This window comes from Leopardus geoffroyi, chromosome C2, assembly GCF_018350155.1.
Source record: "Leopardus geoffroyi isolate Oge1 chromosome C2, O.geoffroyi_Oge1_pat1.0, whole genome shotgun sequence".
NCBI lineage: Eukaryota > Metazoa > Chordata > Mammalia > Carnivora > Felidae > Leopardus > Leopardus geoffroyi.
This window is the reverse complement of record NC_059333.1, coordinates 146783877-146805350: the sequence shown is the minus strand read 5'-3', so window position 1 is coordinate 146805350 and position 21474 is coordinate 146783877. Positions and strand designations below refer to the sequence as shown.

General features: G+C 41.2%; 1 protein-coding gene across 1 annotated transcript in view; it reads left to right on the top strand.

The window, feature by feature from the left end:
• Nucleotides 1–21097, top strand: part of GADL1 (glutamate decarboxylase like 1) — a 167470-nt gene extending 146373 nt beyond the window's left edge. Inside the window, exon 15 of the mRNA XM_045436416.1 lies at nt 19274–21097. Within this exon, the coding sequence (XP_045292372.1) occupies nt 19274–19447 (174 nt within the window). The 3' untranslated portion in view covers nt 19448–21097. The remainder of the gene's footprint in view (nt 1–19273) is intronic.
• Nucleotides 21098–21474: the final 377 nt, after the last annotated feature.

Here is a 21474-nt window from a genome sequence, read left to right as displayed (position 1 = left end):
TTTTATTTTATTTTATTTTATTTTATATTTTATTTTATTTTATTTTATTTTATTTTATTTTATTTTATTTTATATTTTATTTTATTTTATTCTTTTAGAGAGAGAGAGAGAGAGAGCGAGCGCGCAGGATAGGGGCAGGGAGAGAGGAAGAGTGAGACTCTCAAGCAGGCTCCACACTGTCAGCACAAAGCCCCACATGGGGCCCAAACCCACGAACCACGAGATCATGACCTGAGCTGAAATCAAGAGTCGGACACTTAACCGACTGAGCCACCCAGGTGCCCTACTTCTGCCCTTTAAACACTCAAACACACTGTTTCGGTTTTGCTCCCCTGCATTGATTTCCCTCAGAAACACTAAAATACCACACTGATTTTGTGGAAAAGGATTTTTGTACCTGTGATAGATCTGGCTCATTTTTTCAAATACGCCGATGGTGATTTTTATGGACGATTATATGGATGACAGGTTTTTTTTGTTTCGTATCCCCAAATTATACTTGAGTTTTATTTGTTGATGTTCCTCAGTGTGAGATGACCAATGACACAGGATTAGATGCTGTTGTCGTCTGAGAGAAAAGTACAAAGTAGGAAGAGAAAGAAGCTTCTCCGAGGGAGTGATAGCCCACCCTTCAGCTCATTGCCCAATGAGCTATGGCCCTGGTGTCATTTTCTGTGCCTCGATTTAAATACTGAGAGTGGTGACTATTTGCATTTCTCATGATCTCTCTGTTCCTTTACTTGGCTTTACATGAAAATCATAGGGAAATTTTGGTAAAAATCAGTTTTCCAGGCTCAATTGCTTTTCTTATTTTTAAACTTAAAAACTTTTTTATTTAAAAAAAAAATTAATGTTTATTTTTGAGAGTGAGAGAGAGCATGAGCGGGGGAGGGGCAGACACACACACACACACACACACACACACACACACACACACACAGAATCCGAAGCTGGCTCCAGGCTCTGAGCTGTCAGTACAGAGCCCCATGCGGGGCTAAAACTCACAAACTGCAAGATCACAACCCGAGGCGAAGTCGAATGCTCAAACGATTGAGCCACTCAGGCGCCCCTAAACTTTCAAAAAATTGAATTTAGTTTTGTTTTAGAGAGAGAAAACGTGCATGCAAGAGAGTGTGAGCGGGTCGAAGGGCAGAGGGGGAGGGGGAGAAAGAGAGAGAGAATCTTATGCAAGTTCCGTGCTCAGCATGGAGCCCAACTTGGGGCTCGATCCCATGACCCTGGGATCATCACCTGAGCCAAAATCAGGAGTCTGCTGCTCAACTGACTGAACCACCCAGGTGCCCTCCAGGCTTAATTTCTTAAAGAATGGAGGTTTACTAGGCATACAGAGAGTGGGACCCTAAAATCTGTACTTTTAACAAGCACCTCCAAATGATTCTGAGGCAATTTTTGCATGTTCTAGTCACACGAGGCAGGGTGATTTAGGCCCTGGTGCAAAGGCTACTGTCTCCACCCACCACTATCCTTGAATTATATTAACATCAGGAGTAAATGGATATTAAGTCATTTTCCTGTACTATGCTCCCTTCCCATGTTTATTTAAGCATACAACTATGCTGTCAGCTCAGAGCAGTTTCACTTACCTTAAAAATTTCCCCTACTAGGGCGTCTGGGTGGCTCAGTCAGTTGAGCATGGCTCAGGGCATAATCTCATGGTCCGTGAGTTCAAGCCCCGCATTGGGCTCTCTGCTGTCAGTGCAGAGCCTGCTTCAGATCTTCTGTCCCCCTCTGTTTCTGGCCCCCCCTCAAAAATAAATAAACATTAAAAAAAATCTCCCCTGCTCTGTGAATAAGGTAGGAGTCTCCATAAGCATATACCCCAATTTTACAGAAGAATATTTCTACCTTTCTTTTTTATACTGCTTCAGGAGGAAGGTGTTTATACCTGCCTTGGTGTCTTAGGAGCGATTGTGATAGATACGATACGTGTCAGGTTATCCACCTCGTGGACAGAACAGACACCGTGGTTGTTAATGATATTGGTCATTATTTTGGCAGTAGAAGAAGTAGAAAGAACAGAGGAGAGGTGATTTTAGTATTTGGAAACAGGATGAACTCCAAGAGGAGAATTGGAAGATAAATTTAAAATGTTAAATCAGGCAGAAAATGTCCTTAAAAAAAAAGTAGTACTTTTCTCTGGTGGCATTTAAATTTATAGGGAGAAAAAGTGGTTCAATTATCTCAACAATTGTCACTATAGCCCACGTGCCAAAGATGGTAAATATTGGCCATCAGCTCCTGAGCACATTTGACTCTGATTATTTATGATTAAAGACATTTAAAGAACATAGAGAACCATATTAAGATTCATTGCTTTTTAAAAGAAAACTTGACCTCCTAGTCTGAGTTCAATAAATGATAAAATGGACTTATTTTTATTTGAGCAGATAGCACTGAGATTTTGGCTTCTACCCTTGTAGGACAGAGCTCTAATTCAAGACGTTAGGAATTGTATGACTTTGGTATAAAACACAGAATTATTACCTGTCACTCAAAATATACACCTGAATTGGGAAGAAAGCGTTTCTATGTCAGGTCAATATAATTGGAAGTCTAATTAATGGACATGTAAATCACGGCATGTATTAGTAGTTATTCTTGGTTATCATAAGTTTATCTTATCAAACCAATAGCTCAGCAGATGTCTGTTTCACCTCATTACTGTTGGACCTCATTCATTAACTTGGCATGCATTAAATAGCCCTTCAGTGGGAATCCACTCGGAGTGGACAAAGATGAAAAAAGAGAGATGAAAGCTGAAAGAAACTGAAATTCATTGAGTGCCTAGTCACTGGTACTTTATATGTCATCTTAATTAATTCCTACAAAAACCTTGTGAAGTGGTTTATACCATCTGTCCTTTAAATATGGGAAAGCCAACAAATTATCAGTGTCCTTCAGTGACCACTGGGTAGCTTTTAGTGTTAAAACAATATAAACCTGATTGTAAAACATTAGGTTTGTTTTAACATGTTTTTATTTCTTTATATGTGTGTTTTTTTTAAGTTTTCTTATGCTATAGCTGGGGTTGGCCTGCAGACCAAATTCAGCCCATTGCCTATTTCTATAAATAAAGTTTCATTGGAACACAGCCACCCTCATGGGTTTTCTGTTATCCGTGGTTACTTTCACTTACAACCGGAGTAGTCGTGACAGAAACTATATAGCCTCCAAAACCTAAACTATTTACCGTCTGGCCCTTTCCGGAAAACATTTGCCAACCCCTGTGCTGGAGATTGACGCCATCTTTCTATCTGACCAAACCACTTTTATGATGGTAGATACTCATTGAACAGTCGCTTAGAATCATCCAGCAGTTGCCTGGACTTTGCCTACGGAAATCTAAGTGCGTAGTATCCTCGGGGTGTGAGGGCTTTAGTGCCCTGTCTAATGCAGGGAAAACTAGAGCTAAGCAAGAATTACCTGGGTTCCTCTAAAGCGGGATTCATCCTGGATCTAACCTAATGCACCTTAGTTTGAGCTGTATTCCTTAGGTTTCACTTAGTTGTACTATAGCAATGAGTGAGCGCCCCCTCCCAGTCTCCCAGTCATCCGTCCTCCTGCCCATCACTTAGGTAACCAGAGTGTGCTGTGAAATCTCCCGGTTACTGCTTCCTGTGACTTCACAGGCCCACTCCTCGTCCGGGTGGCTTATTGTTCCGTGTTTTGTTCTAGCAACCCGGACTCAGGCTCGTCTCCTACACGTGTGTTTCTGCTTTTCTTTCTGGGGTGAGGGCCCGCGACTTGACAAATAATCAGCGGTGAGTAAAAGCAGGTCCAGTCAACGGATTTTGATTTACTTGCATCAGTAGGTCCGCGCCGTTCTGAGGCACTTAAGTTATTCCACAGCCTTGCCTTCCTCCCATTTGTCGGGGTGATAAAATAGAAAGTAAAATCACCTAAAAAGCTGGCCGTGTGATAGGAGTTTCAATTTCCTGTTTAAAGAAAGCTGACCCTTTTGTGGGCCTGCAGGTGAAAGTTGCCTGTTAAATGCAGGTCGGGTCTGGCTCTTCTGCCTGGAGGTCAGCGGAGTAGAACCAGATATTAAAGATACTTCCCCAAACTGGGTCAGGACAGCGTTCAAAGACGGGAGGATTATTTCAGGGAGCTGCACAGGAATCCACTCACACAGGTTGAAGAACTTAATTTATGTCGTGGTTTTGGAGCCCGCGAACCTGTCTGATTGATTAGCCAGCCTCGCACACGGTGTTGCCGCGCACATTCCGTTTTTACTGCTCCATTCAGCAGGACGCCCGTTGTTTCAAAAGCTAAGCAAATGCGGGCTTTAAAAAAGCAATTTCATCATCTTCTCCCTGTCTCTGGCCAAGTCAATTACGAAAGTATTCCAAAATTATTTCTCCCACTTAAAATGAAGCAAGAGAAAAAAAAAACCCCAAAACACAAAAAACATAGGCTGAATGACCAAAATTAATGTTAAGCCTTGCAGGTAGTCTCACGGTTGTGTCCTTTGTTTGCTTGTATGATGTCTTCGAGTAATATCTACCGAACGTGAAAAGCCTTCTCGTTAGGCTCACTAACAAATTAGGAACATCTGCCCCTCGCTGCTGCGCGTCGATGTTGTTCTGAGAGTGCTAACCACTGTGATAACCAGAAAAAGACATGGGCTTTAAAATATTTCAGAGGAGAAGACTCAAATGTGTTCGTTTTAGATTGTGCGATTCTGTATCTATAACACCCAAGGACATCAAATAAAAAGCTTTGAGAAATTGGCTACCATAGACGTACGAAGTTGAATATCTAAAAAAGCTTTTCCTTGCACAAAGAGTAAGAACCTAGGAGCTGGAGAATTGAAATTTATATCAGAAGGGAGCCTTTTAGAATAATTTTTCTCAACCACAATAGCAAAAAATACATTAAGTCTCTAAGAGTTAAATAATTATAGTACCTATAGAAGAAAATTGCAAAAGTACGAAACTTTAAGGACACCCCCCCCAAAACTTTAATGTTCCCAGTAACAATTTCTGTTTTACAAATTATGCCACATGAAGCAGCTTTAAACAGCCATTTTATTGTGCTCATGGCTTTCGGAGGTTAAGAATTCAGACAGAGCACAGAGGGGGTGGGATGTCGGGAGCCTCACGTGGGAGAACTAAAATAGCTGAGGGTGATTCGGTGGCTGGAGCTGGAATATTCTGGAAGCGTATTCACTCATACTTGATGGTTAATGCCGGCCCTTGGCTGGGACCTCATTTGGGCCTGTCAGCCAGAGCCCTACCTGACGCCTCTCCGGGTGGCTTGGGGTTCATCATAGGGGGTGGGCTCGGGATAGTTAGACTTCAAGACGCCAGGGTCCCTGAGAATCAGCTGGACACTGCTGTGCCTCTCCTAACCTCACCTTGGAGGTGTGCAACATCTACCACATTACTGGTGCCTAGCCTGCCACCAATCCTCTCCAGGTTGGGAAATCTCTTTGAGAGGAATGCCAAAAACCATGCAGCCATATTTAAAAAAACAAAAACAAAACTACCTCATTTAGAAACTGAAAAACACCAAAAGTCTACATAAGAAGATTGACTTTTCCCTAATTCATATGCAGCGTGAATATAATTCTAATCATAATCATGGAAAGGTTTTTGTTTTTGTTTTTAACTTGTCACAGTGTTTTTCAATATCATCTAAGAGAGCAGGTGGGTAGTTATAGGTAAGAACATTTTGAGAAGGGTGAATGCTGAAAGGGGCGTTTGATATTTTATGGACTGCAATAAATAAAACAGCTTGATTATTCTAAGAATAGACATATCAATCTTACAGAATAGAAAGCTCAGACCTAAGTATTCATATGTATTCCCAATACATGCTGGGGAAAGGCAGGCTTGTTCCCTCAGTGATGTTGTGACTCCTGGTTAAATACAAGGAGTGCATCTCTAACTTATGTAAGGTGCAAATGGAACGTTCAAATGGATTAAAGGTTTTAAGCATCACAATCAAATCAGAAAACCATATTTATTTAACTGGCCTAGGGTAAAATGAGTGTTGGAAAAAAAAATACAGATGTAGTTGATAGGTCTGACTGTATACGTAATAAAACTGTACATGAAATAACCAAAACAAAATTTAAAAGCAGATAAACAACTTGCACCATGTGAAGCAATCAGATAGTTGATGTTCTTAGTAATAAAGCGTTCTTCTAAATCAGTGAAAGACCATCACACAAAACGGTCAAGGAACATGAACAAGTGGTTTACAAATGGAAGCCATTCAAATGGCAAATGGATAAGTTGAAACTCTGGGGTGATTATGAGAGAGTAAAAACACAGGAATGGAATGACGATCACGTGGGAGAAACAAACCGGCCCTTAGATGGGAGGTGATACAGCTCCGTAGTGCAGCTATACTAGGATATACTTGAGGTTCAGTTATGTGAAACGGCCAATAATTATTCATTGTTGCTACCTTTGGACACAGCTTGGCCGTGTGTGACATATCCTCAACTCTGCAACCTGTTTCTCTGTGACTTTGCTCAGTTTCCCCAACTTGGTCAAGAATGTCAACCAAGAGCCCCCCTCTCCCCTTAGATTCAGCATGTAACGAGGCATCCCTTTAGCTAACATCTTGAGGGGTATTTTTTGGATATCTCAAAACGGTCAGTCTTGAATAATAATAACAAATACATTGCCAATCAAGTTCAAACTTGTTTTTTTGTTTTTTTTTTTTGTTTTTTGTTTTTTTTTTTAACTGGCGGAGTCCTTGTTGTCCCACAAACTCTCACATAGAACTCTAATATATTAAAGACAGCTAAGGTGGGGCTTGCTTTAGGCCAAGAAGGGCCCTGTCTGCTCTGGGCCTTCTTCCTGCCCCTCTGGCATCCCTGCTCCCCTTCGGCAGCCCTCTCTAGCCTGTAGCCCCCTGGAACCAACTGGACCCTCATGACTTTGAGGAAGAGGCAACGTCCAATTTTAAGCACTTAAAGAGTGTTGAGTGAGCTCCATAAGGAAGAATGCATAATCACTTTTGTTAATTGGCACAAAATGTGCAAACCTAAAGCATTTTGTTACTTAAGTAAGCGGTCTGGGTTGCTGTTAAAAGCTGTTGCTTGCTACTTACAGCACTAATTGTAAAAAAAAAAAAAAAAAAAAAATCCTTTATGAGCATTTATAAAGATTTCAGCAAGGAACATAACACTTATTTTCTCAATATTTTTATGAGTAATACAGGAACAATAATTATTTTTAAATACCCTCATGGTAGCTCTCTTTGATTTAGTAAAGAAAGAAAGAAAGAAAAGTGAGGTACGTAAAACATCTGTCTTTAAAAGTTCGGGTTTTGCCTCTGAGGTCGAAACACCAGGCATTTTAGGATACACTAGAGCTCGGTAAATTAAGTGCAGTGAAATGATATGCAAAGCACTTATAAATAGACATGCAAAGACAAGCCATAGGAAGAGGTGAGAGTGTATCTTGTGTGTGTAACTAACTTGGGGGTGGTCAGTGGACAGCTGTATTCTACCAAACCAGAAAAGGTCAAAAAGACAATTTGGACTTCAGTTTACTCCAGAAGCAAATATCAGTGCAAACAAAACAAAACAACCTCTAAGCGAGATGAGGATACAGGGGAGTGGCTGCAGGTAGGTGGGTTCGGGCCAGTGAGCACCTCACCGAGGCATAATTCGGACGTGTCGGCAGGCTGGGCAGAGTAAGATGTCTCTCCGTTCAGAGCAGCGTAACATCATGGGATCACTTCCTGTTTTACTCCCTGCCTGTCAGGCCCAGAATCTACTCTAAAAGCCCATAATTCTGCAGTTCAGGAAGCTTAGCCTCCTGAGCCTAAATGCAGGTTCTGCACCTTAAAATTATTGCTGTGCCAACACAGGACCGCCTCCCACATCTGTGCCTGCGCTGCCGCGGGGTAGGGGTTTGGCATTTATGCCTCAAACAGCCTCACTGGCAGTTAGAGGCTTGTTGGTAATGGCTGCGTCAGAAGACAGAATTTCAGCTGCCGGTTGCCCTTTGCCAGTTGTCCAAGGGGAAAAGACTTCTCAGGGAAAGTTACCCTGGGAAAACCTGTTGGGAAAGGAATCAGACTCTCATCCACTTTAGAAGGCGTACTGGGCGCTCCTTACCTCATGAGTGTGTGGGAAGGATATGAAGGTACCTCCCTGTCGCAAAAAGCTGGTGAGTCTGAGCCCCTGGCTCTAGAAGGCAGTCGTGCTGGAACTAGCTGGAGGCTTCCAAGCTGTGTCCCTGCCCTGCCAGATGCAGCATTTAGAAATATGGACCACCGCCCAGAGGACCTAGGGAGGAACCTGGACCATACTCATCTTATCCTCTCGCGTGGGGTGATACTCTTGGAGTATGTTAAGAATCTTTGAGCCATCCCTTCACAATGTATATGTACAGCAAAAAGTCACGTTGTACACTGTAATTACACACGGTTTTTCGTGGTCGATTATACCTCAGTAAAGCAGGGAAAAATTAAAATAAAAAGGGCCTAAGGGAGCCAACAGAAAGTACCGTTGGCCCCTGAAGATCCCATTCCCTTTGCCGAGTCATCAGTTGAGTCCTGTGTTCTGGACCAAAGCAAGGGTCAGAACTCTTGAGAGAAACCAAAAGGACCCGGAGGTGTCAAGAGAGAGTGTGGGAGGTATCCCTGGAGCACAAGGGGCTCATGACCCATGTTTCTCAACAGGGGCATCGTTGGCACTTTGGGCACCGTGACTCTTCCTTGGGCAGGTTTAGTTGAAGCACTGGGAGGTGTTGAGCACCCTTGACCTTCAGACGTGAAATGCAGAGTCTTGGCAAGCCACCCAAAACACTTAGACACAGAAGCCCCTTGCGAGGGGCTAGGACCCCAGGGCGGCTGTCATTTTAAGGAAAGAATTACCGGATAACTTGTCAAATTAAGGAACGAGACAGGGATCTCCCAAAATGGGCGAAAAGTTGGGGGTTGGCCCACAACAGTTACCGAGCAGCTATTAGCTCACATGGCTCCTGTGACACAATTGAGGATTAAGTTTTTGCTTTATAGAGTGTGTAAAACGTTTATTGTGTCCATTCTTCATATAACGCTTTCAGTTCAGTTTGGTTTATTTTTATGACTGTTCATTTCAGCTGCCTCGAATATATGACTGACATTAGGTTTATTGGAATTGCCGTCATTGTCATTTCCACGTTGTAAACACCAAATGTGAAGCTAACTGTGTCCTTCGGCCTTTCCAGGATTCTAAACTCTGTTTTCGTGGCTTAGCTCCTCTGTATTGGAAAGGGCATGAACAGGACAGTGCTTTGAAGTCGAAACACTTTTTCATTTTGTGCAAGTCTGATTTTGAGATATACCCTGGAGGAAAATATGTATAAAAATCCCTATTTGAGAAGAGGTATGTCCACTCTGAGTGTGGCCTATTTCTCCGTGTTCTGCCAAGCTGAAATGATCCTTTAGATGCATCTGATTTCATGGGCTATAGGCCACCAATGTTACATAATTTAAGCTCGGGAGATTTATACCGATGTAACTCAGACCTAAATTACAGGGGGGCAGATACCAGGGGATTGAGTGAGCGTTGTGTGCAGGAGTAAGAAGAGAATTGGACAGGTAAGGAATGGCAGAAAATATATGGAAAGAGGCAAATTGATTCTCCTAGCAATCAAGACAAAGAGCTTTATTGTTTCCTGGGCCACGGTTAAGTGTTTTGAACACTTTATCAGGTTTTACGATTAATAGAAAAGTTGGCCAGCAATTTCTTTGAAGGTGACTGGCGTATTATTTCTTTATTTTCTATTTTTCAGGATCACGGTATCTCCTGCCAGCTAAGTCGTATTTTATTATAAAATTGACATAAGAAATTCAGGAGGGGGAGATTCCCAATCTCCTCTCCCCTCCTCTCTTAAAGTTGTTTTTCTGGTCCCAAACATCTCTCACCTCTCATCCCATCATCACCTCTCCCGGGGTCCTAGGGAAAGGACTGTCATTCGCCGTGTTCTCAAACTTGCGTCATGATAACAAGCATTTGAAGTGCCTGGTAAATATGAAGACGACCAGGTCTAACACACTGAGATTCAAATTCAGATGCTCTGGACTGGGACCCCCTGATCCAGTTGATTTGTATCTCCAGACACGTTTGGGGAACACCTAATACTTCTCTTTGGTCTTCCTTTGATAAAAATACAAGTGGTGGGACAGCACAAGGAGACCGTACAATTTTGGGCACAAGCTCATGGATATGGGGACAGATGACCTTTTCAGTTTACGACTTTTCCACGTGTCCAAAGAAGAAGTAAATTTTTACTTAGAAAGTATTTCTGCTTCCTGCAAAATACTTATACGACACGTGGAAATTTCTAACGTACAATAGAAACTCATCCCTGCCCACAATACATTTCAGTGGAAAGCTTCTTTCCCTGCCCACTGCCCACCCCCACCACCAAACTGCCAAGATGGTCAACTACTGTCTTACTTTTTAAAAGAAAAAGAAGTTTACTTTGCTAAATGTTGGGAAAAACTTGGAACTTAAATGGAAGATTAATGCAGAAGTGGCATACATGAGGTGCGAGATTTAATTTCTAAAACTCCTAACTCACAACATCTCAGAATCATTTAAATACAGTTTACATGCTTTGGGGAGAAAGAATAAATTACAAATCGTGTTTTCACATAACTTTCAAATGCTCATCTCTCAAGAGATGATAATGAAAGAACGTGATAAAAGACCAGGTATGAATGTAAATTGATTAAAAACAAATTCATTTTAAGAAACTAATAATACTAGTGTCTAGAAGGTGCCAGATTCTATTCTTGATGCGTTCAAATGTATTATTTCATTCAGTCCACCTGACAATCCTACAAGGGATTATCAGGTCTTGACAGAAGAAGGTGAGTCCCAGAGGAGTTAAATGTTGGTCCAAAGCCACATCGAATTTCAGGAATTAGGTCCCAGGTCAGTCTAAACTAGCCTCTTGGTTTATGTATGGTTATTCTAAACCTATAACTCAGCATCTAGACTCACTTATAATAATGAAAGGCATGTATTAATAATTACAGGTATAAATTGATCTGTCCTGAGGAAACAGGAAAATCGGTCACTCAGTAAACTCCAGTTTATTTAGCCATCAGGAAAAATTAGGGCGGGGACAGAGGAATTGTACAGGGATATATAAAAATATTTGCTGTTTTTTAAAAATCGCCTCAAAATACAAAAGAGAAAGTGGAAAATCAGACATCAAACAAAAGATTATGTTAGCTTAGTCACCCACAACTCACCTGAAATCTTCCATTATCGTGTGTGAATCACATTTAATAAGCACAGTGGGTACATTTAAATGTTTGATGTAATGTGCTGTAGAGCCTCTATAAAAACCTTGAGCCAGTCAATTTCCACTAGGCCGCACTGCTCACCATGAAGAAAAACTTCAAGTGCCCCTGTGTCCAAAATAGTTTTATCTTGTGCGCCCAAAAGTGGTTACCATGACCCTTCTCATTTCAGGGCTATGGGGAAATTACGTGATTTGCTTAAGGACATGCGGTGAGTGACAGAACTGGAAAGAAACACCCCAATTTAGATCTCCGTTTCCTTTCTAGAGTTTGTGCTCTAGACTTTGTTTGAATAAGAATATTAATCTTCATCATGTACCGTCTGTTCGCATTATATGCTGCAGTACAGTATCATATTCCATATTTTATCAGTTGAATGAAGGGGCACTATCCTATTATCACCTCCTGCCTAGAGATGAGGAAACTGGGCTTTGGGAATTAAAGTTATTTGCCTAATCTCTTTTTTTTTTTTTTTTTAATTTTTTTTTTTTCAACGTTTATTCATTTTTGGGACAGAGAGAGACAGAGCATGAACGGGGGAAGGGCAGAGAGAGAGGGAGACACAGAATCGGAAACAGGCTCCAGGCTCTGAGCCATCAGCCCAGAGCCCGACGCGGGGCTTGAACTCACGGACCGCGAGATCGTGACCTGGCTGAAGTCGGACGCTTAACCGACTGCGCCACCCAGGCGCCCCTTGCCTAATCTCTTATAGCTCCGTGTCTCCTTAGAGCCTGTCTTATTTTTATTTTTTTTTAGTTTTTTTTTTTTTAACTTATTTTTGACAGAGACAGAGTGCGAGCTGGGGAGGGGCAGAGAGAGAGGGAGACACAGAATCCGAAGCAGGCTCCAGGCTCTGAGCTGTCAGCACAGAGCCTGACGCGGGGCCCGAACTCACAAACCGCGAGATCATGACTTGAGCCTAAGTTGGACGCTCAACCGACTGAGCCACCCAGGCGCCCCGAGCCTCTTTTATTTTTAAAGGAATTCATTTATTAATTTAAAAATTTACATACAGATAGAGCTCACCTCTTAAAGTATATAGTTCTATGGGTTTTGACAAATGTATAACGTTAGTTACTGGCAAGGCTTTGTATTGGAACCCAGATTATTTGAGAAGAAAGTATAAAGCAAGTTACTTTTCGGGATTGGTCAGGGATAACTGCTGGAAGAAAGTCAGAGCGACCAAAGCCTGTCCACCCATCTGTGGTACTGGTTTCATCCTCTGCTGGAGAAGGACAGTCAAGAAGACTGTTGGCATTTCCTGACTCAATGTAGAATTTCTGAAAACAAAACAAAACACAAAGAAAAAAACCAATGAATATAAGTTTCTATGTGCTTTTTCCTTTGAAAGGGTAGATTTTACATATCATCGCGTATCTTTCCATTTTGACCAGGGAGTCGGTTCATATGTCCACGACCAAATCTAGCTCATCACCTATTGATTTATAGCCCAGGAACTACGAATGGCTTTAACATTTTGAACTGGTTGAAAGGTCATCACGAGCAGCTTAGTATTTCCTGATATGTGAAAACCATATGTTAAATTTCATTGTCCCTACATAAAGTTTTAACAGAACACAGCGTTGCTCATTTGTTTACATATTGTCTAGAGCTGCTTTCATGCTAGTGATGGGGGAGTTGAGTATTTGCAACAGAGGTTGCATGGCTAACAAAACCTAAAATAGTTACTAGCTAACCCTTTAAAGAAAAAAGTTCGTCTCTCAGATCTAAAATAACTAACATTCAAGTATAGCAGCTGAACATTAGCCTCCCTTTTATTCCTTTCTTCGTGTTTCTTTGCTTAACCATGTATGGAGACGTGTGGTCTCGGTATGTCCATAAACTGTAGTGGGGAATACAGAAGAGGCCAAGGAGGTATGGAGTCTAGTGTAGATAGAGGGAAATTTAAAACTCTTTCAAGTGACTTTTTCTTTCTTTTTTTTTTAATGTCTATTTCTGAGAGAGGGAGAGGAGCACAGCATGAGCGAGGGAGGGGCTGGGAGGGAGGGAGACACAGAATCCAAAGCAGGCTCCAGGCTCTGAGCTGTCAGCACAGAGCCTGATGCGGAGCTCAAACCCACAAACCGTGAGATCATGACCTGAGCCAGAGTCGGACGCCCAACCGACTGAGCTACCCAGGCGCCCCTCAAGTGACTTTTTATAGAGAGAAAAATATTGTAGGTAATTTTCCGCATTTGACATAAGTTTCTTTCAGGCAAGGTAATCTTAGAACAAGATGTTAATTACAATACTAGTCTCATAATTTACTCTTCAGTTTATTAGCTTGCCTGCCCACTGTATGTGCTACCCACAATATCTGCAAATTATTGTGAGTTAAGCCTCCTACCTCCAAAGAATCTTTGCTTCCTTGGAGAAAATGGAATGTAGGTTAATTAAATTGAAATTGAGACAATAGCTCTAAAAATCTGGAGTTTGAGGAGCATTGATTTGTTCATGGTTTGTGGGAGAATTTAGCAAAACTACAAGTCTGTCTGGATTTATTAGAAGCTCTGGGTGGTATTGTTGTCTAGAGTCAGAGTAGAAGCTTATATAGTATTTGTCCCTCATATTAGCTGCAAAAGCATCATCTCTTTTAATTATGGATTTGTCTTCACGGCCACCCTAGGTGTTGTGATGCTGCGTATTCTACAGGTGAAAAAAATGTGACTTGATTGCACCTGCACAGCAGATAATGGGAATAGGCGTACGTGGGTCCTGAAGTTTAGACCGTTTTGAGCCATTTACTATTATAATCTTTGCACGAGCTTTTGAAACACTGATGTAGAGGTGTCATGATTGGGTCCATGGTTTCACTGAAATGCCATTATGACTGAAGCAGGCCCAAGATTTAACAACTGGGAAATGATTTAGGTAAACTAAGGCATAGTGTTGTGATGGAATACAAGACAGCATTCAAAATGGCACGGAGACCATGGCAAGAGGCGTAAATAAACATGCAAAATAACATCAAGATTCATAACTAACATAACCTATACCCACAAGGAGCCAAGGGAGTTCAAACAGAGCAGCAGAGACTTCAAAAGGTCATCTCTAGCCCTTTGCAGATCCATGAACTGAATATTCCCAGTCTGCGATAAGAAAAATATGGAACTCAAGAGCTCCTGCTTAGAAACTTTGACGACACGTTAGCAGATTAACTTTACTGTTGAATTAAAAAAAAATGTTTTTAATGGGGCTTGTAGTTATTCTGTCTTTTACCACATTTTTATTTAGTAATTCATTTTCAATCAATAGTTCGCATTTGTTGCATTTCACAAAAGTATTTCTGCAATGCATTGGAAAAAATAAACCTCCTCCCCGAGTTTGAGAGACACTTTGTGTATCGAAAATGTGTTACTGTCAACCTTAAATATGTTACAAATTTTTAAGAAGAAATACCACTTAAGGGACATGAAATTTTATTTTCTTGAAAGGCGATGCTAGTGTCTGGTCAGTTACTTGTTATCAAATTACTGTAGTTGGCCAGAATGAGAGAGTTTCGTTTTCTATTTTTCCCTTGGGTTTAAGCAACTTTTAAGTATCAAGTGCTATTTTATGCTGCAGGACTGTGACAACAGAATTCTGTTTAAATGACTAAATCATTGCTGGAACATAATTTAAGGTGGCGGGGGTGGGGGGACAGCAATCCTACAGAAACGTGTCGATTAAGTTTCTGTGCAACCAAATAGAAATGTCAGGATCTTCCTCCACTTAAGATGCAGGGACCAGGGCACTGAGGCATGCGAAAAGAATTTGATTTACAATTTGAAGGAAAACCAGCAGTAAAATAATTGAGAGCTGGAAAGCAATCTCACTCCTACCAAATTGCTTTCCTCCATGCATGCTCCATTTAGGGGCGATATTCAGATACTTACATTTAGTTTGTGCATATTTTCTTTCCCCTGTGAATATCCCATCCTGTCGGATTAGGACTATTTCTGTGCTTCGATCAGCAAAAGAGAATATCCAGGTTATCCAGCATTGGGTTGTGCGTGGAGTTTTATAAATAGAAAATAGGTGATTTTTTTTTAGGTGCAAATATGATAAGCTGGCTGTTAATGAGACCATTCTTGGTCTCTAAATTGCAAAACACAGGTTCCTTTCAAATAAGCTTTAATGTGAGTTCGTGGGAATCAGATATGTGAAAGCACATTGGAGATTGTGAAGAGTTGGTAAAATATTTGTTGGCAACAAGGGTAAACCAGTCCCACTGCTACAATTATAATTTGTGACAGAGATTTAGTGAGTATCAGCCCTGGTGTGGCTTATGGCTTGCTTTTCCCCACAAAGCGTTCATAGATAAAGGAGATCTTCCCTTCTTGCCTAGGAGTGATTAATCACCTCTAGGAATTAATCATATATGCATGGGCACATGAATAAGTGTGGTACTGCTAAACCCTTGCTTAGTTTGTTCTCTGAGTCACATAGATATTTAGTCATTTATTTATAATTTTTTGAACATCAGTGGCAAAAGGTGGCTTAGAAGTTTGGTTCCCATGTATATGTGTATTTAGCCACGGAGGCCCATTCTACAATGGCAAGAATTGTAAAGACCCAAAATATCTTTATATTAAAAGAGCCGACGGGTCCTCTTTTATCTTTCTTGCACACATTCGAGAATATTTTTGGTTTGCTCACAAGAAAGGCAAAACTGACAGATTCATTTTGATAATTGCCTCGTGTGAGCCTCTGACACTTTATGAGCTGGGATCCAAATTCTAATGCTCTCCAAAGGGAAGGAATAAAATATTACTGGGAAGGGGGAAATAGGGTTATTGAAAAGTAAACAGGAATAGACAATGAAGACTAGACTTGAGCCAAGAGCATGCCTGTTTTAAATTTAAAATTGGCTATAGTCCAGAGCCTGTTATATGTCCCTGGGTACCAAGAGGAAGAAAGAGATGAATATGAAAGGAATTTTTATTTAAAAAAAAAGTCGGCAGAACACAATCCATAAGCTCTAAAACTGATAGTCTGTGACTCTCCTGGCCAGATAGGTGTGTTATGTGACCCACGTCTTCCTATAGTTATCAGCAATGGTGCTATTGTATTTTTCCCTCATACCTTCCATTTACATCAAGAGGCCACTTGTCTGAAATAAAACTAAATGTGCCTTTGTCATGAACCTGAGTCAAACCATGGTTCCTCGTTGCTTTGTGACAAAACAGGAAGGTTTTTGAGAGCACTAAATGACAAACGGTGGGTTAAAAAGTGTAATGTACATGTGCTTGTGCACAGACATGTGCACACACACACATACCTACATGCACACGCACACATTCACATCCATAGTCACACAAGAAACCCTCCTACCCAAGGTGGTGAGGATTGGTCAGTTACAGCAGATACTCCTAGAAGAAAATGTGATGCATACGTGACTTAAACATTTTAACTTAAAATATATCTATGTGTATTTATTTCCCCCATCTTTCAGTGGGGGGCTGTTGTTTTCTTTTCCCTGTCAAATGAGGATTTTTTCTAAAAGCTTTCCAAAAGTAAGTGAGGTTTTTCTTGAGTCGGGATCCGATGGTCAAAGGGCCTTTACCGTTCTTACGTAAACTACAGGAGTCATCTGTCCCGTCCAGCCCCTGTTTCTGTAAGCAGAGTGAGGGTGTGTGGCAGCTGTGTGGCCATCTGTGTGCAGAATCAGTCTAGACTCTAGATTCTGCTTGAAGGCTTTTCCAGTTCTGTTCCTGCACCTGACTTGCGGGGATGTTTAGCAACCCGCCCCCCCGCCCCCGACTTCATCCAGCCTTTCCAAAGGATTCAAATTAGTTTTTATGGAAAGCACTCTCTTTTTTGCATTCACCTTTCATTTGCTTATATATCATTTCACAAGATTTTTATAATTCCAATAACAAATGATACTTAAATACAGAGCTTTGCAAGAAAACTCAGTGGATGCTTGGAGCATTCATATTTAAGAGTTTCAAACAGATATACGTAGAGCATAGGTACGTAGAATTTCCCTACTTGCTTCCTTTTAGCATCCACTGAACATTTGTCACTAAATTTTGCAGAGATTGGAGACGATGTTTATTTAACCCTGCTTTCCTAATCTCTAAAGAGCTCAGATAAAATTTGTGACATACTTCCAGCAATCTGTAGAACTTGATCGTTCATATTTTTTCACTAACTTGACCTCTGACTTCATCTTCTTTTTCTATATTTTTTTTCTTTCATGCTCATAGATTTTCTTTTCATGTCTCATTATACGGTGAGAGAACACCAATACTTTGCTAGAATGGCAATGTGGTTGTGCTTAATGGATGTTTGTTTTTGCTGTCGTAGGCTTAAGAGTAGTCCAGGTTATGCAAGATTTAGGTTCTAAAATTAGCACATATGGGGAAAAAGTACTTAGTTAAAATTATCCTTACACACCCCTGGAAGGCTCTGTGGGTGAGTCTAACACATCTTGCCAATAGAGGTCTAAAACCCCCAATTTTTCCATAAGCTTTGCAATAGCTCAAGATGACGTTGAATGTCAGATAAAGTAGTTTGGCTTGTTTTCAGGGGGATATCTGACAAAACATAGGTATGTTTAAAAAGACTAGAACGGTGTGGGATGGTCACACCCTGAAATAGGCTTGCGGGAACAGAGAATTTTGCCCCTAACGTAAGGAATTTCAAAGCACATCATGCTTGGTGTTATTCATGTATGCTTTCTTCCCTTCTGGGTTAAGTAAGTCTCATCTTTCTGAGGAGATGAGAACGTAAACTCATTATATTTTCATCATATGTTCATGTAGGCGCACTCAAATTTTGAAACAGTTAAAAGGAAAACGGAAAACCTTTGCTTGCCTTTCCAAGCCAGGAAGAGTGCGCTCTTTTAAATTGTTTGACTTGGTATTTCAAAGAGCAGCTTTGCTCTTTTAAAAGTTTATAACCTAGTGCTTGGGTGGTCACACTACCGATATGAAAATGGGCTGATTTTTCCATTTGGTTCTTAAATTGGACTAATTTCTTCAAACATTAAACTTTTAGAAAAATTTGTACAGTTGGACTATCAGGTCCCATTTTCCCTGTGTTACCTGGAAATCTTTAAACTAGGGTCTTCCTGTTTTATTCCTGCCTTTACACCTCTTAATAAAAGAGTGTTTATGTTTCATGCATACTATTAATAAACTAATAAAATATTAGTCTTCAAAGCAGAACTGTGCATAATATCTGTATTCATGTTTTCCTTTGTAGACAATCAATGCAAGACTGTTATATTGTGTGTGTGTGTGTGTGTGTGTGTGTGTGTGTGTGTGTGTGTGTGTGTGTTTTCCCACCCAAGGCTAATTTTCTTTATTTAAGATGCCTGAACTGGAGGGGCATTTGGGTGGCTCAGTCGGTTAAGCATCCCAAACTTGATTTCGGCTCAGGTCATGATCTCAGGGTTTGTGAGTTTGAGCCCCTCATCAGGCTCCACACTGACAGTCTGTAGCCTGCTTGGGATTCTTTCTCTCTCCTCCTCCCGCCTCACTCTCTTTCTCTCTCTCTCAAACTTAAATAAAACTTAAAAAAATAAAAACATGCCTGAACTGGAAGAGTTTTTAGTTCAAAGTTGGGAATGTGACATTTGATACTTTTAAGTCTGTGCTCTCTGGGGACACTGGGTTGTTTTGAAAGAGACAGCAGTGCCTAATGATTTAGGGTTCAGAGTGTGGGCTTAGGTGAGGCTGCCTTCTCTTTCACTGACTTTTTCTGAACATGGGACCTCAGACTGTCTGATCACCTTGTACCTCAATTTCCTCATCCAAAAATGGGGATATCTGTATCTCCCTCATGCAGTCACTGTGAAGGTTAAATGAATTAACTGATCTAAAGCCATTGGGTCAGCCTTCATATGCTGCAGGTTCTCAGTAGATCATTATGAACGTTGACCTTGTTGTGCGCAAGCGAACGGGGTCCACAGTGGATGCCACTGAGTATCAGATGCCTGGTTGGAATGCAGCAGGAATGCGCTCTGTCTTTCACCGCCTCCCTCCTCTCGCCCGTGCAGGTGGCCCCAACCATTAAGGAGCGGATGATGAAGAAGGGAAGCCTGATGCTGGGCTACCAGCCCCACCGGGGGAAGGTCAACTTCTTCCGCCAGGTGGTGATCAGCCCTCAAGTGAGCCGGGAGGACATGGACTTCCTCCTGGACGAGATAGACCTACTGGGGAGAGACATGTAGCTGTGGCTTTTGGTTCCCCAGAGGCACGGGTCCTGGGGAGGCTTTCAGATCCAGGGCATCTGGGGACACGGAGACTGTGGCCCTTCTGGTGAGAAATAGGAAAGGTGGCCTGGTCTGGCCTGTCAAAGCGGAAATGCTAAGCAAATAGTGTTAAGGACTCTTTAGCTGCCTGGGCACTAGTGTTGCTAGAAAGGAGGAAGTGAAAAAATGGATTTGCTCAAAAATTGTCTTTAGGACACAGCCTCGAAGAGAGTTTATTTAGTAAGTACCACACAGGGCCTGGGTTCTAAGCTTCGATTGCCCTTTTCAAGAACATATAAATTAATAGTTGAAAGCAGTGGTTCTTGAATTGGTGGTCCCTCCACTAGCAGCATCAAGATTGCCATGGAACTTGTTAGAAATACAGGTTCTCAGCCCCGCCCAGACCTACTGAATCAGACCCTTTATATTTCAAGTGCGACTCAACATTCTATATTTGAAGTAGCTTTCCAGGTGATTCTGAGGCAAGGCGAAATCTGAAACCAGTGGTTTAGCACAACCTTGTGAAGACTGAATAATAACTCCGATGTTTTGCCAGCAAAGAGATAGCTAATATTTCAGCGACCCCTGAGTCAGTTTGAAAACACGGCCATGGCATCTGTAGCACAAGTGTTTAGGGGCATCAGAAGTATATATATTTTTGAACAGAGGAACTGTTTAAGATGTTTACTTTACAAAGATGTATCTTTTATGCAGCTGAATGTTTATTCTCAAAAGTTAAAATTAACCGTTATCTATTCTAAATTACTTAAATTAGAGATAAGGATAAGGACAGACACTTTGTAGCATGGCCTTTTTAATGAAAGCGATGGTACTAATTCACTTCCCAAAGCGCTTGTGCCATTAGCTTGGAGTAGACATTAGATACAGATGTCTCCAGCTATGTATCTCTCTCGGCGTGAAGGACCCATTTCTTATCTTATTCTCTGCGTGTAGGAAATAACCAGAATGAAGTCCAGGGTTATACAACATTCCCTTTATCAAGCTTTGAAATGTCAGTGTAGACTATTAAGTGGTTTATATTAGGCAGAGAATCTGGGAATTGGAGGCCTTTTCAGTGCAGACACCTCCTCTGTTCCTCTTGGGAGCAGGTGATTGTAATTCTGTCTCTGATCCTGGTCCTGGGTTTCTAGGAGAATTCTATTTGACTAAGAAATAAACAGAATTCAGAGGTGTGGGTGCAGAGTTCCACAGGTAAGGTTGTGAATCTGATTAGAACTCTGATTTGGGAGGCAAAAAAGATTGAAGAGTACTAGACTTTGCATATTCAATAAGCTTCCATACGATATCGTCAACTGTGTTGATTACATTTTGAAGAGTAAAAAGCAGATGTGTACTATTGCTCTATCCCATGTTTTCACTTCAGGGTGTGTGCTTTCTCAATATCTCCATCAGTCAAAGAATATTTTAATCTTTCTCTGAATCACTTTATTCTCTGGTGATAACTATTTGTGTGTGTGTGTGTGTGTGTGTGTGTGTGTGTGTGTGCGCGCGCATGTGTGTTTTACATATCTTGTTGCTTCTTTGTTTTAATGTCTACATAAAATGTTCCTGAAATTGATAGTTGCAATAACTCAGGTTTCATGAAATAAAAAGCAACATTAGCGCCCACTGAATGTTACCGACTTTTCTATTCCTGTCATCTCCTCTTTACTGGGTTTTCTCAGTGCATTTTAGAAGTGAATTGAGTTCCGCTGGGATTTTAGCTAAATGATTGAATGAGTCGGTTGGAAGCTGTCTGTTTTTTAGCCAACACCTTGAGTAAAATGGAAAAAGCAGTTATAGAAAGTGGGGATTTGCCTCTTGTTTTGTCTTCTATCGGGAACCCGATAGCCATGGCTCAGCTCCCGTTGGACCTTTTCTTGAGAGATGATAGTTCCTTGATCAATGAAAAGAATAACTGTTACCAGATACTTTAAAAAGTCCATTCTTTGATCCTTCACATATTCAGATACACCACCCCCAATCATGTATTTGACTGAATGGTC